The sequence below is a fragment of the Branchiostoma belcheri genome, unplaced genomic scaffold (genome assembly GCF_001625305.1).
Source record: "Branchiostoma belcheri isolate BF01 breed outbred unplaced genomic scaffold, Haploidv18h27 scaffold1, whole genome shotgun sequence".
In the NCBI taxonomy this organism is placed as follows: Eukaryota; Metazoa; Chordata; class Leptocardii; order Amphioxiformes; family Branchiostomatidae; genus Branchiostoma; species Branchiostoma belcheri.
Genome location: NW_017802379.1, coordinates 7,557,806 through 7,574,703, shown reverse-complemented (window position 1 = coordinate 7,574,703; position 16,898 = coordinate 7,557,806). Strand labels below are relative to the sequence as shown.

Sequence of the window (16,898 nt, the reverse complement as noted above, 5' to 3'; positions counted from 1 at the left end):
TGTGTGTGTGTGTGTTTGTGTGTGTACGATGTGTGTGTGTGTGTATGTGTGTCTGTGTGTGTCTGTGTGTGTGTGAGAGTGTGTGTGTGTGTGAGTCTGTGTGTGACCTGTGTGTGTGTGAGTGTGTGAGTGTGTGTGCGTGTGTGTGTGTGTGTGTGTGTGTGTGTGTGTGTGTGCGTGTGTGTGTGTCCGTGTGTGTGTGTGTATGAGTGTGTGTGTACATGTGTGTGTATATGTGTGTGTGTGTTTGTGTGTGTTTGTGTGTGTGTGTGTGTGTATGTGTGTGTGTGTGTGTGTGTGTGTGTGTGTGTGTGTGTGTGTCTGTGTCGTTATAACTCAAGCATAGCACGATGACTCAAGAAGTTATGGATGGACACCATTCCTGTTACCGACAGTATTTTCACGAAAAAAAAAACCGTATAGCAGCAAACGATAGTTTTGCCAGAAAGTTTGTATGTAACCTTGAACAGCTATATCCTAATTTTCTTGCCTAGTTTGAAAGTCTTGTGAAAATGTAACCCGCGGTATGTCAGTTAGCTGCACGCGTCAGTGGGGACCCCTAGCGATCCAAATTATTTCTGTACCTAAATAAAACGTTTAAAAAAACAGTGACCGTTTCATTCATGTTTTCTCCAGTAGGTTTTATTGAATAATCTCCGTGTACACGGTATCCTTATTGACCCCAATAAGTTTGTAACTTTGCGATAATGGTTGATCTTACATACAATTGATATTACAAGTTGCAAGAAACAATTTGGACGCAAGAAAAAAAAAGTTCTATATCTATGGATAAGGATCATTACAAGACACTGCAATAAACTAATAAAACTTGACCAGGTCACCCTTGGTCAAGTTTTATTAGTTTCATTTATTAGTTTCCTATTTTATTTGTTTCATTTCATTAGTTTCCTACTGCACTAAGGTAATGAATAGGTTTAAGGATAATAACGACACCTGTCGATATGACCAAGAACTACAATGATTCAAATTTTATTGACGACTTCAATACACAGTGTACAATATGTTACATTTCACGGTTCACTCTTACGCACATGGTAGCGAATTCATGCAAACCGACAAATTTCGAGCATAATTGGAGAAACATGTAGAATAGTAGGGCACAATGAATTCCGTCATATCCGAGAAAATACAAATTTACACAAGAAAGGTAACATTTGCAAAGCAACTGCATAATGTTTACCTTCGCATATGGTCTGCTCTGTTAATTCTTTCTAAAAACACATTCACATATATGGTGACAAGAGTCTAAATCCCCCATACTATAAAATTGCAACATGATGTAACCCAACACCAGTTGCCATCATGACAGACGGTCTGGTTCAGGTCATTGACCAGGTCAGTGTTTGGAACGGAAGAAGAAGAGACAGAGCAAAAACTATATGTTCCCTTCGGTAAACATGATAAGGCCAAAAGTTGACAGAATACACGACTGTATGAGATTTTAGTTATCTTGGCCGAGACATTACGCTCCTGTCACACATTCACGAAGAATTCGGCCTCCCGAACATTATCCGACCCCGCAACCATGCATAAATTGATAAGAGTGGTCGGTGCAAAGTCGGCTGGCGGTCGGCGAGGTCGGCTACTAGTTCGGCCGCGCCATCCGATTGTTTAAAAAGTGTTTAAAACATTCGGGGGCTAGTCGGGAGGATCGGACATGGTTGGCTAGTGTCCGGCTGTAAGTCAGCAGAACACCAGCCAACCATTCGGGAGTAAGTCAGCAGTTTTAGGGGTGTGTTTGGAGGTAAAATTTGACTCAAATTTAGCTCAAGTTTCGTTTAAAATTTGACTCAAATTTAGCTCAAGTTTCGTTTCGAGTCGTATACAAAGGTAGGCATGACCTAAATCTGGTCAGACTGCTCCCGAACGTGGTCGGTTGGTGTTTGGGAGCAAGTCGGGAGAAGGTCCTGAATGTGTGACAGGTCGCACTACGTCTAATGCACAAACGCAATTGACTCCTAACATTTATAACAACAATAGAAACTCTCCCCTAGTACACGTGTGCAACATATCTACAAATACGGCAATATTCACCAACTATACAAAGTATATAACTTACAAAGGAATTCTTTTCATGTTTGAAGGGACAAAATTGTGAGTAGTATGTTATGGACAGGTCCATAACATAATAGTATGTTATGGACAGGTCCATAACATACTACTCTTGTGCTTATACTTATATAACAAGATGACAAGTATATTTCTTTTTACAACAATAGAAGGAGGCACATTCGACACAACATTTTGAAGTCAACCGATTGTTTTTTCTACTTCTTCGCTTACATTTACTTCCACTGGCTTACATTTACTTTTTCTGTTTCAGTTTGTTTAATAGCTATGATAACCCTTACAGAATACAGGACACGCCAAAGGTCTATTCTGGCTGCAACAAATGTGCAATTAAAGGGACATTATGTAACATTTCTTAACCAAAAATTGAAATAAATTATCCAAAAAGATATTTATGTGACTGTAATTTACAACAATATTTCAACATGTAATTATCTCACATTTCTGACATTTATGGTTGGTGCTAAAACAGCCCAAACGAGGTGCACTCTGTTTGTGGTGCCACCATAAACTACCAGAATGTAAACAAACATGGCTGACAGCCGTGTTTGAAGCTTATAAACATTGAAAAACCTCCATATTATATGCATAAAATTTTTTTATCATCCTAATGTTACATAATGCAGCTTTAAATGCTTTTGTTATCATTTAGAACAACTTAGAGGCATACACCCGCTGTGACGTCATCTACACGTTAGAGTTCGGGAGAGCCACCAGTCCCTTGTTTAACTCCATCGACGACGCTCGGCCATTCTCGGCAATTTCCGCAACCTGTGCCTCTCCCGAGTCCTCCAGGAATAACAGGCGTCGCGCTCTCTGAGAAAAAAAACACATCGTGTAAATCTTAGTAAAAAGTTGAACTTTATTCCAACACGCAGTTTACAGAGAGATCAAATTTTCAGCGACCACTGTCATCAGGATAATTAATGACCAATCACTTCATAACGTGATCTCGCGAGAGGTACGGTTTACAAACACGTGACCTTATTCACACGAGACTTTACTGATACGTGACGTAAGCAATTGATCAAAAGTGCCAGGGAGTTTATATCGTCCACCATCTCTATTAAGTGAAGGCTGAAGTGCTCTGATATATATATGGCCTCCTTAATGTAATCGTGTAAAAATCTTGTGATTTCTGTGGCAATACGTTTTTGCAATAGACCGATCCCGAATGCCCAAATCACAATTAGAGGTTCAGCCAATGAGAGAATGGCAATTAGCGGTTTGACCAATGAGAGAGCGGCTGAATATGCGTCAAATATTTAAATTTCTATGTTTAAACGGAGGTGGGCGGGGCTTTAGGATATTAGTAAACTGTTTAAAGTTCCTCTCCTTGGTGCTGAAAGTGTTGTTCAGCACATTTGACTGCATCCAATGCAATAGACTATTCCAGGGCGGCAAAAGGGATTTTTAAAGTCGATTTCTGGTCATTCTTTTAATGTGGTCAGCCCTATCCCATAAGTTACTGATATCTGTGAGGCAAAAAGATGATGTCGCTGACGGAGAACGGTTGCTGGTTTGTATCGTAGGCTGGTTCAAGACATTTTAGGTGGTACCCAAAAATAAAAAGATGCCTCACGTAGCTTGTTTTGGGGCCCGCTATTTCAAACGCTTTAAGTATGAAATGATGACGAAAATGTGGTAAGAAATGGCAGTAGATGCCAGGATCAGACGGATTTTCTCTTCCAGAATATTTGCTGTTTTGCCGCCATGAAATTGCATTAGATGCCCTTAAAAGTTGTTGTAAATGAAACATAATTATACAATAAAATATTAGGACGGATACCTGTTGCAGATTTCCCGGAGTGATGATGAACTTGTACATGGCGTAGAGAGGGATACAGATCAGGGACGATCCAGTAATGCCCCAGCCCACCCCCACGGCCCAGCCGGGGTACACGTAGTCTCCGTAGACCGGCGCCTCGTAGTACACCAGCCCCAGGACAATAGTGATCTGCAAGGAAAGGATTTCTTCATTTTTCAGCCTGCCTCGACAGAATTCAAAACCGCTTAGGAAATCTTGCTGTGAGTTACCTGTTCGCCACCTTACAACCCCTCTCACAAAGGCGTAATGTTGCAAGTCTATCTAGCGTTACTCTGTCACTATTTTCATGGCAAATTGCTATACTCGCTTGTGCCCGGTGGCCATTCCGACCTTTCTCAGCTAGAACACGTTTTGCCACTTTTACAAAAATAGATTACCCTTTCTTCTTCCATACTCCGTCTCTTAGGAGGAAATTCCACGCTGAAAACTTCTCTCCTAGAACTACATCACTATGGAACAAGCTTCCTTGTGAATGCTTCCTAAATGGGTATATATATATAACATGAAACTTTTCAGGTCTAAGGTAAAAAAAACTGTCCATTACTGTAACCCAGAACGTGTGAGTCTTTCAGGTAGATGACTTTTGATCACTTTTTCTGACACAATTCAAATATATCAAATAAGGAAGGCCCATGAGTGGTCTTTAATTTTGCTCTGTATTGACGTACCGCTTACCCTGGGAGCCAGCCAGACTAGTGTCGGGCCATTAGCCGGTTCTCTTCAGTAGACTAAACCACTACGCCCGCCTTTCTAAATTACTGCTACGGGGGAGTCGAGCCCGAGAGAATTTGGCCGGCCTCACCTAGTCTGGCGAACTCCCCTCGGGCTCGACTCCCCATGTAGCGGTAGTTAAGATAGGCTGGCGAAGTGCTGTTGGCTACCGAAGGGAACCGGCTAACGGCCCGATAATACTAGTCCAGGGTACGTACCGCTAGTATGATGGGGCAGATGAACGTCCAGCAGATCCGCCACGGCAGGGCGGGCTTTGTCCCCATCATCTCCCGCATCTCACACGACAGACGCTCCGTCCCTGGAGGTAACAAAAAAAACTCTTTGAACATTTTGAAATCTCTTAAATTTTTACATTTTATTTTTACAGTAATGCAGCTACATGTATCGGCGATAAGCAGTATTCCATCTTATCTAGAATCTTTGAGGAAGATGTCTGACAGACATCGAAACGTAAGAAGGTGAGAGAGTTTGCTCATTTTTTTAAAAATGCAAATCCCAATATCCGGCATATGAAGTAAAGACTAAACTTTATCTCCAACACTGGAATGAATTGGGCTTACAGACCTACCCAGAACAGAGACGGGGGACGACACAAGTTATCTGGCAAGTATGTCGGTATGACGTGTCTATGTCGTCATATTCCAAGAATAGACGGGTCCATTCCGTGAACAGCCGAAAATTTGGTAAGAGCCAATTCATTCCGGTATTGGAGATAAACGTTAGTCTTTATTTTACTTCATAATGACTTGTATCAACACAGATGAAATTTCATGCTCCGTAATTTTTCAGTTTGCCAGATTTACTAACCGTATATCCAGCAGACGATGGTGACCTCCAGCAGCACCACGATGGTGATAGAGGTGTTGGCAGCGAACGTGTCCATCAGGTGAACCACCAGCACACCACCCTACCGGAACAGCACAACAATCAAAATGACAAACTAGACAAAGGTTACATTTTTGTGAACACTTACACTTAATTCAGCTTCGGATGTCAGTTAGCAATTATGTTTTTGCAATATTGCATTTGAAATGAGCCATTATATATTACATAGACTCCTATAGATGTAAATGTTTGGCCTTCCAATGGTTAACAATATCCATCCAATGGCCTTCCAATGGTTAACATGAGCCATTATATATTACATGGATACCTATGGATGTAAAGGTTTGGCCTTCCAATGGTTAACATTATCTGTCAGATGCAATATGTATATGTAGTTATAGTTTTACCTCTTCCCAAAAAAAGAACGTGGTGTCCCACAAGGATCTATACTTGGTCTATTTTAGGTACATTCGTATTTTTAATTGTCTCCTTTTCATGTACAAATAAAAACTAAAATATCACAGTGCACAGTGAACCAGTAACACCTAGCTTCGGTGCAAGTCATTTTACATGTAGCCCTGGAGGAGATGATAGTCGAAATGTCGACCCAAGTAAACAACTTGTGCATAAACAACTTTGATATTCAGTATGAATCACATGTGACAGAACAGCCAGACTTACGTTGGTGGTGGTGACCAGTGCTCCGGTGTAGCAGACACACATCAGCACCAGTACGAACAGCTCACGGTGTCTGCGCAGCACACGCGGGTACTCGTCACTCAGGGACGTGATAACCGTCTCCAGACCGCCAAACTGAAAATAAAACAAGAATTCGGAGATCTCAGACCTCCATGAAATACTTAGGTCTTGTGCTATGTCCTCCTGCAATCTCCTTCTTCACCATGCAAGGGAAACAACACCAGCTGTCAGCTGTCAAGGAGGTCATGTAACGAAAAACACCTGTGAAAACAGCGAGCGCTACGAAACATAGACATGATTAATGACTTCCTCCCTCTGGAAAAGACTGAACCCAACCATATCCATTACAACCTCACCTAAGGGCAATGCAGAAACACACACAAACACACACACACAAACACACACACACGGAGACACACACATACACACACTCACACATACATACATGCATACATACCAAAACAATACCATTTTTCATGGAGGTAGCAAAGTCCGTTCGTGTTTTTTTGTAGGTTTGGCTTTTGAGTCATTGGGAGGCTAATTTCATCGCTAGATGATATAAAGGTGTGCCTGTACCGTAGAGTCCACGCCCAGGTTGATCAGCATGAAGAAGAAGATGAGTGCCCAGCCTGTGGCGCCCTCCATACTGGCGATAGCCTCGGCATACACCTCAAACAACAGGCCTGGCCCTAGGGGGAGGGGGTGGAGTGGACAGGCTTAGACAGGTGCAGATCTATCGAGGGTTTTAGCTATCAAACATTAATGTCTCTAGGATGGACTTTTGTCCCTGTTCTGTGTGACAGAGATGTACCCCAGACAGTACAGACATTTTGTTACCTCCTACAGCTATGGTCTCTATTTCCCTGTTCTGTGTGACAGAGATGTACCCCAGACAGTACAGACATTTTGTTACCTCCTACAGCTATGGTCTGTATGTCCCTATTCTGTGCGACAGAGATGTACCCCAGTACAGACGTCATGTTACCTCCTACAGCTATGGTCTCTATTTCCCTGTTCTGTGTGACAGAGATGTACCCCAGTACAGAGAAGATGACGAAACCAGACAGCAGACTGGCAAGACAGTTCATCAGGCTGGTAGCTACTGCGTCTCTGTGGAAGTCATAAAAGAAACAATTATATTATCAGGCAGATTTCATATAATTCACATAGTTTAGACACACACAGAGAGAGAGACAGAAACAACACAAAAGTTAACATATGCAAGGCAAATGCATAATGTTTACCTTCACACATGGTCTGCTCTGTTAATTCTTACTTAAGGGAGTCTAAATCCCTCCTACTATAAAATTGCAACATGATGTAACCGGACACTAGTTACCATGGCAACAGACAAGACATTGGTTCAGGTCAGAGGTCACTGTTTGGAGAAGAAGAGAAAGAAGAAACTGAGCAAAAACAATATGTTTTCCTTCGGTAATCATGGTGAAGTTATACGTCAGGATGAATGGAGGATCTAGGACATTTCAGTACCAAGGTCATGTCGTGTGAGACAAGTCTACACACCTGCAGGTGTTGTTGTAGAACCGGTTGTAGCTGGACAGAGTGATCAACACCCCGAACCCAGGGCCCAGCGAGAAGAACACCTGCGCAGCTGCGTCCCACCACACCTGGAATCGCAGGTGAGAAACTAAGCATGGGAATCTATCGTTTAAAGTTCACAATAATATATTATTTGGATTTTGGAATGGCACGTGACGCTGAATCTGGTGTAGTCTACGAAAATGCTAGCATCGCTCTGAAAAACAAGAATTCGGGGACATCAGACCTCCATGATATATGAAAATATTGTGTGATGGTGACTATGTCTTCTTCTTATTCACGATGGTGCCTACAGTGTTTTTTCGTACAAGGGAAACAATACCAGCTGTCAAGGAGGTCATGTAACTAAAACACCTATGAAAACAACAAGCGCTACCAGAGGTGGACGTGATTAATGACTTTCGTCCTCTGGGGCAGACTGAACCACCATGCCCATTACAACCTGGCCTAAAGGCCATGCGGAAACACACACACACACACACACACACACACACACACACACACACACACACACACACACACACGTACACACAGACATACCAAAAATTATACCCCCATTTAACAATCTGGCTATGTCTACAACTGTAGTAACAATAAGGTAACTGAGAGTCCCTTTACCGATGGCGAGGCCAGGGTCTCCCACTTCGGTGTGAGGAAGTACAGGATGCCCCTCCTCGCTCCCGGCAGCGTGACGCCTCGAACCATCAGGATCAGGAGCAGGATGTACGGGAGGGTTGCAGTTACCCAAACTACCTGCAAGGGGGCGCGCGTGAGTGGAGGAGAAACGAGTTAGACCCTGATTCGTTCATTGTACACATACCCACTGGGTTAAGTACAGGTTACAACAAAAGGATGGAATATAGATAACGTTACATATATACATTGTCAAGTAGCTACAATCAGGTATATATATCTATCATTTTTTCCCTTCAAAAACTTTACTCTTACCTTTCCAGACATGTGGATGCCCTTCCACAAACTGAAGTACACGATGACGAACACCAGGGCCAGACACAGCGCTATCTGCCAGCGGATGTACCCCAGTTCACTCAGCCCGTTAGAGTTCTGGTACTCATACACGTTTCTCCTATTGGTGGCAATAATCACGTGATCAGACAACGTTAGCCAATCAAGATTCAACATTCGATGTCTAGAAATAAAAGCAACTTGCCACTACTTAAAGCTACATTATGTAACACTAGGACGATACAATTTTCTTGTGATCATTTTTACAAAATAATTTTAACCAACCCTACTCCGTTGCAAATACGTTTCATTCAGGAAGGGTTTAAAGGCTGGAAACACAGCCACTATTGTAGTCTGGTATTTTGTGGTGGTACCACAAAACTGGATGCACTTCGCTTGGGTTGTTCAAGGTCCAATCAGAAATGTCAAGTATCCAAAATTGCACAAAGAATATTGAAAAGTGGAAGTAAATTACAATCACACCAAGATTTTTTCAAGTCAAACATGTCAAGGAAGATTTTTCCAAGTAAGATTTTTCAATCATACAAAAAATGTTACATAATACGTCTTTAAGTAGTAGTAGTAGCAGTACTTTGCTCATCAGTAAAAACAAGAACCTGGTGAAAACTATAATTATGATTGCATGCCAGAGCACAAACTGTTGTGAAGGATAAAACAAGAAATTCATGAAAAAAATCGAAAGCACAATGACTTAATCTTTGCTGCTTGTTCCTAAAACTTTATTCAACAGGTTTCAACAGGTTTCAACTGGATTCAACAAGTTTGCCACTTACACGAGAAACTCGGTGGCTGCAGAGACAGAGCTATTCCGCCAGGTGTCGACATTGAACTCCGTACAGTTCTCCGTGTTCCACGTGTTGTTACAACTCCTCCAGGGCAGATCAGAAGTGAATGAACTGTGGACACAATAAAGCGTGGATTGCTTTAAAATCCATCCACACAAAACCCTGTCAAATATAGCTCATCTTAGTACAAAAATAACGCCATCGCATAATACACATAGACTCTTTTTTTCAAGCTTATGAATTCTAATCGCATTTAATACAAGGCTTACACAATGGGACACAACGTGAATTGTTAAATGATGAAGGAAACACAATGAACTTGGTATATTTGCGGTATAGGTCCACCATATGCTACTGTGGACACGTACATTCTTTCTTTACAGTGCAAAATACCCCCAATAAGCCATGACTACATCGTTAGGTGTGCTTGTGACGACTAATTGCTATATTGCTGTGTTCGATCCCTATTTTAGCTCTCCTTCAATAGCTGTACCATCACAAAAGCACATGTTTCTGGGAGACAAATTTATGCCAGGGCAACCGTAACAAAAGAAGCGAGCAACACTGGGTATAATGGGTGATTGTAAAGCTATAGGTAGTTAGTATTGTTTTCTATACCCCCCACTTCACAATACGTATCCATTAAGGTGACTCTTACGCATTGGTTAAACACTTGAAGTGTCTGAGTATCTCCTTGGCAGCAGCGTAAATTCACGATTGTCAAAGGGGCATAGAATAGGCGAGCGTACTTTCTGAACCAAAATTTTCATTGACGCAATACTATTGTCGAATGAAGCCTCAGAAATGACAGTTCTGGAGCAAGATAAGAACGTTGACAAAGCACGTTGTGTTCTTAAAATGTTCTAAGGCATGAGGCTTAGAAAAATTAATGTTGTGTTTCCAATTTCAGTCCTAAAAACTTATGGTCGGTAGGTCGGGATTTTCTTCTTTTTTTAAGTTTTGTTAAGGCCCATCACCCTTAACCGTGACGGGGGCCGACATCGTTTACCAGATACATGTACCTTTGACCCGGTGGTGAAGTCACACTTCAGGAAAGTCACGTGACTATTCTCACTGGGTCAGTCTACTGAGGAAGACCAGAGTGACTGGTCGAAAGCTCTGGGTGAGAACATTTCCCTTTTCTGTTAGAACAAACGTTTTTACCTTTAAACAGTATTATTCTCTTCACTGCTAGAACTACTTTGCTGTAGCGGAACCTACGTAGCAGTGAATGACTTACCTGAAGAAGTAGAAGACAGCCCAGGCGATGATAGTGTTGTAGTAGAAGGACGTGTACATCCCCACCAGTATCATGGCATAACCCAGACCTGGAGGGACCAAGAGATGGCACAGATATCATTAGATAGCTTTAAACAATGTTTAGAGTTAGATGTTTAAAGGATATATATATATATATATATATATATATATATAGTGTAACAAGTCGTTTGGTGTAATGGAGCCAGCTGCCGCCGCGTCCCGTGCCTGCGAAGCTGGTGTGTTACGCCGAAGGGCGGTTATACCGGGTTTAAAAATGACGGTTATATAACGGTTAACACAAGGCCTACCTTTGAAAAGAGGGCAGATCTTTGTCCATATCTTGAGCGGGCCGAGCTGATGGTACTGCCCCAGAGATAACTCCATGTAGCACAGAGGGATTCCTCCGAATATCACCATGACGAAGTAAGGGACAAGGAACGCACCTACATTATAATAACAACAAAACACACATATATATATAACATCGTAATAAAAAGAAAGGTTAAGAAAGAACTTTTTAACAAGCTATTGGGAAAAAAAGAAGATAAAATTGCTTCCGTGTTAGGCGTGGAAGACATTAAATATCACCGATACATATGAAAAGAAAATTATGATATATGTATCATCAAATATGGAACGTTAACGTATTGATGGAATTTCAAGTTATTGTCAAGTCTTCCTAGACTTGTATAACCAAATTTCTGGGAATGAAAAATGACATCTCTAAATGCGAAGTGAAAAAAATGCCTAAAAACGGAGTGAAAAAAACACCATCCCTAAAAGCCCTTGTGATGACTAGGAAAGTGCCGTACCACCCCCGGCGGACTGTTTAAAATAAAACCGTTGTACCTATAGCTACCAACCGTTGGACCTACCTCCACCGTTACGGTGACAATTGAATGTAGAACCGTTGGACCTACCTCCACCGTTGCGGTGACAGATGTACGGGAAGCGCCAAACGTTTCCCAGATCCACGGCAAACCCGATGACAGACAGCAGGAAGTCGACTTTCTTAGACCACGTCTCTCTTTCCTCTCCGTCCGCCCCGGCGTCCGCCCCGTCCCCGGCCGGGTCAGCCTTCGGGTTCCCCTGGTCGCCGTCCGGCTTGGTCAGGTTCAGGCGGGAGGACGGCGCCACGCTCCGGTCGCCCTCGCGCTCAGACGGCGGCGACGACCTGGCCGACACCTGGAGCGGATTTTTTGGGGGTAAATTTCAACAGGTAGGTAAAGGCTACTCTCCAAGCACGGGTTTAGGTTTTGGCTTATTTTTGGCGTGTATTGAAGTTTTTTCGTCGGGCTTTCTTTTCTGCACTGGTATCTGTTTTTTTTACGGCGAAAAAGATACCAGTCCGATAAAAAGGCATAAAAACACGCCAAAAATAAGCCAAACCCCAAACAATACAAGTGACACTGGATTTACTTCGAAAATACGTATTAATTTGATTTGCATTTGATTTGCATTAAATTTTCTTATCTGTACGAAATACCATCTGCATCGTCCATCCGGTCAAATCACAGAGTAGAGTTACGAGTACGTGATTCCCTACAAATTAGCGCAAGTTTTGATATGTCTACATGTAAGTCTAGCTTTCTTCTCTTGATCTCCAAGCAGATCTTTTGGTGGCTGCAAAGACAGTATCAAATTGGCCAGGCAGTATCCATTTGCCAGATAGTTACCATTTTCCCATTGGGCTGGCGTAAAAAAAAAGGCAACAGTACAAAAAAGAAAGCACGATGAAAACGCTAAAACACGCTAAAAATAAGCCGAAGCTTAAACCTCTGCATGGATAGTCATTGCACAAAACAACGATACTTTAAAGCATACGTAAAGGTTCCATTTTTCCAATGAAGTAAAGAAACAGACTTTACGCATGGTTTAAGTTATGCTGAAAGATCGTGTCGGTGGCGTCGGTGGCGCAACGGTTAGAGCGTTGGACTCGGAACCAAAAGGTCCCGGGTTCGATGCTCACCGTGGCCCGACGTTGTGCCGTTGGGAAAGGCACTTTACACGACTTCCCCACCTGTACGGTGGAGTGACGCCCACCGAGCCTCTTAGGCTAATCTGTCTAACTGTGTGCCAAAAACACACAACGGATTTGGTGCGCCTACATGTATGTGTCAACATAAGCACATTTGCCACCGAGAGCCGTAAAAAAGATTGGTAACCTCCGTAGCAGGCTTATAGAACTTGGGGTTTGGTGGCCTTCGGCTGTTTTCTGAATAGTCCAGTTCTAAAAACGGGGGTAATTCAACCAGACCGGCTATGTTGTCTAAATGCAATCAGAAAATAGCACATAAAAGCTCAAAAAGAACCTTAAGACCCCCAAAACCCCCAGTTTTTGGCATGCTATGGAAGCTAGTGTAGTGAGTGTTCTTCTCTTACCTTAGCCATGTCCGCCTGCTGCCCGTACCAGTCCGCACTGCCGGCCCGATCGAACGCCGGGTTGTTATATTCCATCCCGCGCGCCTGCTCAGATCGAAGCCCCGGCTTCCGGCTCTTTGTACGGCGTACCAATCTCCCCGGGTACGGCCTTCGTCTGGTCCTAACGACGTCCGCTAACAAGAACCTCTTCTTCCCGTAACGAGTTTAATTGAGGACGTCACATCTGCAATTAGTTGAAGTGGCATTATGTAACATTCTTGTAACAAAGATCAAAATGATTTCTTTTTAATTTTAATTATATATTCTTGTGATTGTAATTTACTTCCACTTTTCAACATATTTGTGCAGTTATTGTACATTTTTGGTATTTTTGGTTGGCGCTAAAACAGCCCAAACGAGGCGCACTGAGTTTGTGGTGCCACCTCAAAATACCACAATGTAAACAACCATGTCTGTCAGCTGTGTTTCAAGCCTTTAAACCCACTCGTCTTATTTTGGTACCTCCACTTCCTGAATGGCACATAGTTGCAGGGTTGATTCAACAGAAATGACTATAAAATTCACTTTTTGTGTCGTCCTAATGTTACATACTGCAGCTTTAAATCTAAGGATATAGAGAAAACACATTGAACACGAGAAGGTTCCGTTCCATCCGACAAACATCATCAAATAAGCTATGATCATGATCAAACAAGACGTGTGGGTGGCTATTCCTCCAGGTGTTCTATTTATGGGTCTATTTATCTATAGTTTTCTATGAATATCTGCAATTGGATTTCATGGCTTTGATGTACTTTGTTGAGATTGAAGAGCGGTAAAAAAACAAGTCACAAAGCAGCTTGGGAACATTAGGATGACATAAGTTCTTTTTGTTAAAGGCATCCAATGCAATATCAAGGCGGCAATATAAAGTCAATATTCTGGCCATTCTTTTAATGTAGTAAGTTGAATCAACCCTATCCCATACGTATACTGATGTCTGTGAGGCACAAATGTGAAATTGTCACTGACGGAAAACGGTTGCTTCTACATGTTTTCTATCGTAGACAGATTCTAGCTATTTATGGTATTTGCACGTCGACGCCTCACGTAGCTTGTTTTGGGGGCTATTTCTAACACTTCAAGAATGAAATGATGAAGAAAATGTGCTAAGAAATGACAGTAAATTGTCAATATCAGACAGATTTTCTCATCCAGATTTTGTTTTGTTTTGTTTTGTTTTGTTTTGCCGCCCTGAAATTATTGTATTGGATATGCGGCATCAACACAGCAAACTTGAGGAAGAACATATTCAACAAAATACGCAACACATCTTTAAACGTGCACATCTTACACATGCGTAAAGGTACACAATAGGGGTGAAACGGAACCTTTACGCATTCTTTAAGATATGCTTAAGGAAGACATTTCTTGAAATGGACCAACTGCAACAATTGGTGTATATAAAGTTAGCAAGTTTTTCCGAAATATATAGATAGCCACGTATCCACAAAATGTTCACAAAGTTTAAACCAGGCTATAGGGCATGTGGAGCAGAGTGCACGGTAACGACCTCGCCGTAACCTTGAGGTGTTCGTGACTTGCCGTGAATCCAGGCGGGGGGAGGAAAGCGGACCGCCCGCCGGGCGTGGTGCCTCGGGTCGGTGGAGGGGGCAGAGGTGAGAACGGCGTGCAGAATTGATAGCAGATGGGGAGAGGGACGATCAATACGAGATCGCTACAGTTTTGTACATGATAACATACAAACTACACTTTTTGCCTACATTGACATATTTAATAATCTTTGTACCGTAGGCTGGTTCTAGCTATTTATGGGCGGTACTTTATACAAAGAGATGCCTATCGTAGCTTGTTTGGGGGCTATTTCAAATGCTTCAAGTATAAAATGATGACAAAAATGTTCACAAAAAGTGTCAATATTAACAGAAAGCATTAATGTAGTAAGTTGAATCAATCCTATCCTGTAGCATACTGATATCTGTGAGGCAAAACTGTGATGTTGCGACGACGAAAACGCTGTTGCTTGTTTTGTATGGGAGGCTATATATGATCCAGCTATTCGTGACGTGTAGTACCCGTGAGTAAAGAATGCCTCGAAAATGTGCTAAGAAATTGCAGTAAATGTCAATATCAGACAGATTTCCTCGTTCTGAATATTTTTGCCGCCCTGAAATTGCAATGGATGCCTTTACAAAATGTGGTGCATGCGGGCAATACTGAACACCATCTTAGAGTTGAGATTGAGAGATTTGGATTACGGGCAATTTCTAGGAGACCCTGTAGTGTTATGACGTCAGGGGCATCTATAGGGTTATTTTGAGCACAAAAAAAACATCCACCCACCCTCAGTTCTTCAGGCTTTCATGTTTGTGCCACACAACACCTTTTCTTAACTTAAGCTCGCGTCACACATTCAGAACCTTCCCACAAATATGAACCGATCAACCAAGGTTGGCTGACGTTCGGGAGCAGTCTGACCAGCTTTAGATCACATTTAGTAAATTTTCTAAACGAATCGAATCAAATTCGTGTTACTCAAGTTCTACTGACCACGCCCCGACCTACCTCAGAACACCAGCCAACCACCAGCCAACCAAGGCCGAACCCCCGTCCACACCCGAATTTCTGAAACAATTTGAAACATCAGGCCGGCGCTACCTTAACAGAACACCAGCCGACCTTGCTCCCGACCTACTCCTAACCATGGTCGGGTGGAGTTCGGCTAGTGTTCGGGAGGCCATGAATTCGTCTACCGTACATTTTGATTACACGAAGACTAAAAATACATGTACTTTGAGTAAGTTTGACCGTGAAGCAAGCACTTACCTACCCTTCGTCACAAACCCTTCCGTTCACAGCCCTTGATAGTCCCAATACACTACGGGAGACTTTAAGGTTCAACGCCAGGGGCATTGGACCAAGGCCAACAGGAGCGAGACTTTTAACAGTGTTGATTCTGTCCTACATGTGTAACAATTGTTTCAATATGGTTGGGAAATAGGTGCTACTGTATGGGGTTTCCGGTGAAGTATTTACAGTTAACTCCTGTCTTACAGAGCCGAATATGGCCTACCGAACACTTGGGATCTCCCCCAATCGTAGCCTCTACCAGGCTTCAGGAGACGGCTGGAAAGAGTATAAATTGACCAAACAAAGAGATGCCAGGGGAGTTGGTCCGCTTGAGAGTACATTTTTCGGGTGCGGCAAAATGTACTTTCAAGCGGACCAACTCCCTGGCATCTCTTTGTTTGGCCAATTTCTACTCTTTCCAGCCGTCTCCCGAAGCCTGGTAGAGGCTACCCCAATCGTGGTTAAGAGTAGGTCTGGAGCAAGGTCTGTTGGTGTTTGGACAGGTCGGCTACTGATCGGCTGCACCAGCCGAATGTTTCGAAATGTTTAAAACATTCGGATGTGGGCTGGAGGTTCGGCCATGGTTGGCTAGTGTTCGGGAATAGGTCAGGGTGTGGTTGGCAGTCAAATGTGACTCAAATCTAACTTAAATTCGATTCGTATAGAAAGCTAGACAGGGCCTAAATCTGGTCAGACAACTCTTGAATAGTCAACCCTGGACATCTAGTGTTCGGGGAAAGCTTCTTTATATGTGGCAGGTGCTAAGACAGACATATTGAGATAGAGAATGAGAGAAAGAGAGAGAGGGAGAGAGAGATGGGGACGAGGCAGAGAGAGGGAGAGAAAGAGGAAAAGAGAGAGAGCGAAAAGCTGGCCAACTTTCTTTCAGTACGTAACCG

The 16,898-nt window shown here is 42.7% G+C and overlaps 1 protein-coding gene across 1 annotated transcript; it reads right to left on the bottom strand.

Moving 5' to 3' along the window:
- Positions 1–2,642: 2,642 nt before the first annotated feature.
- LOC109463224 (sodium-dependent serotonin transporter-like) lies at positions 2,643–11,942 on the bottom strand. The gene is made up of 14 exons (XM_019759963.1): positions 11,688–11,942; positions 11,076–11,210; positions 10,748–10,835; positions 9,496–9,618; positions 8,684–8,822; positions 8,354–8,488; positions 7,700–7,803; positions 7,161–7,285; positions 6,752–6,864; positions 6,158–6,289; positions 5,459–5,558; positions 4,849–4,949; positions 3,881–4,048; positions 2,643–2,907 (listed from the first exon to the last, which is right to left on the bottom strand). Exons 2-14 carry the CDS (start codon positions 11,182–11,184, stop codon positions 2,779–2,781), a joined length of 1,566 nt encoding a protein of 521 aa, XP_019615522.1. The 5' UTR covers positions 11,185–11,210; positions 11,688–11,942; the 3' UTR covers positions 2,643–2,778.
- Between the last annotated feature and the right edge of the window lie 4,956 nt (positions 11,943–16,898).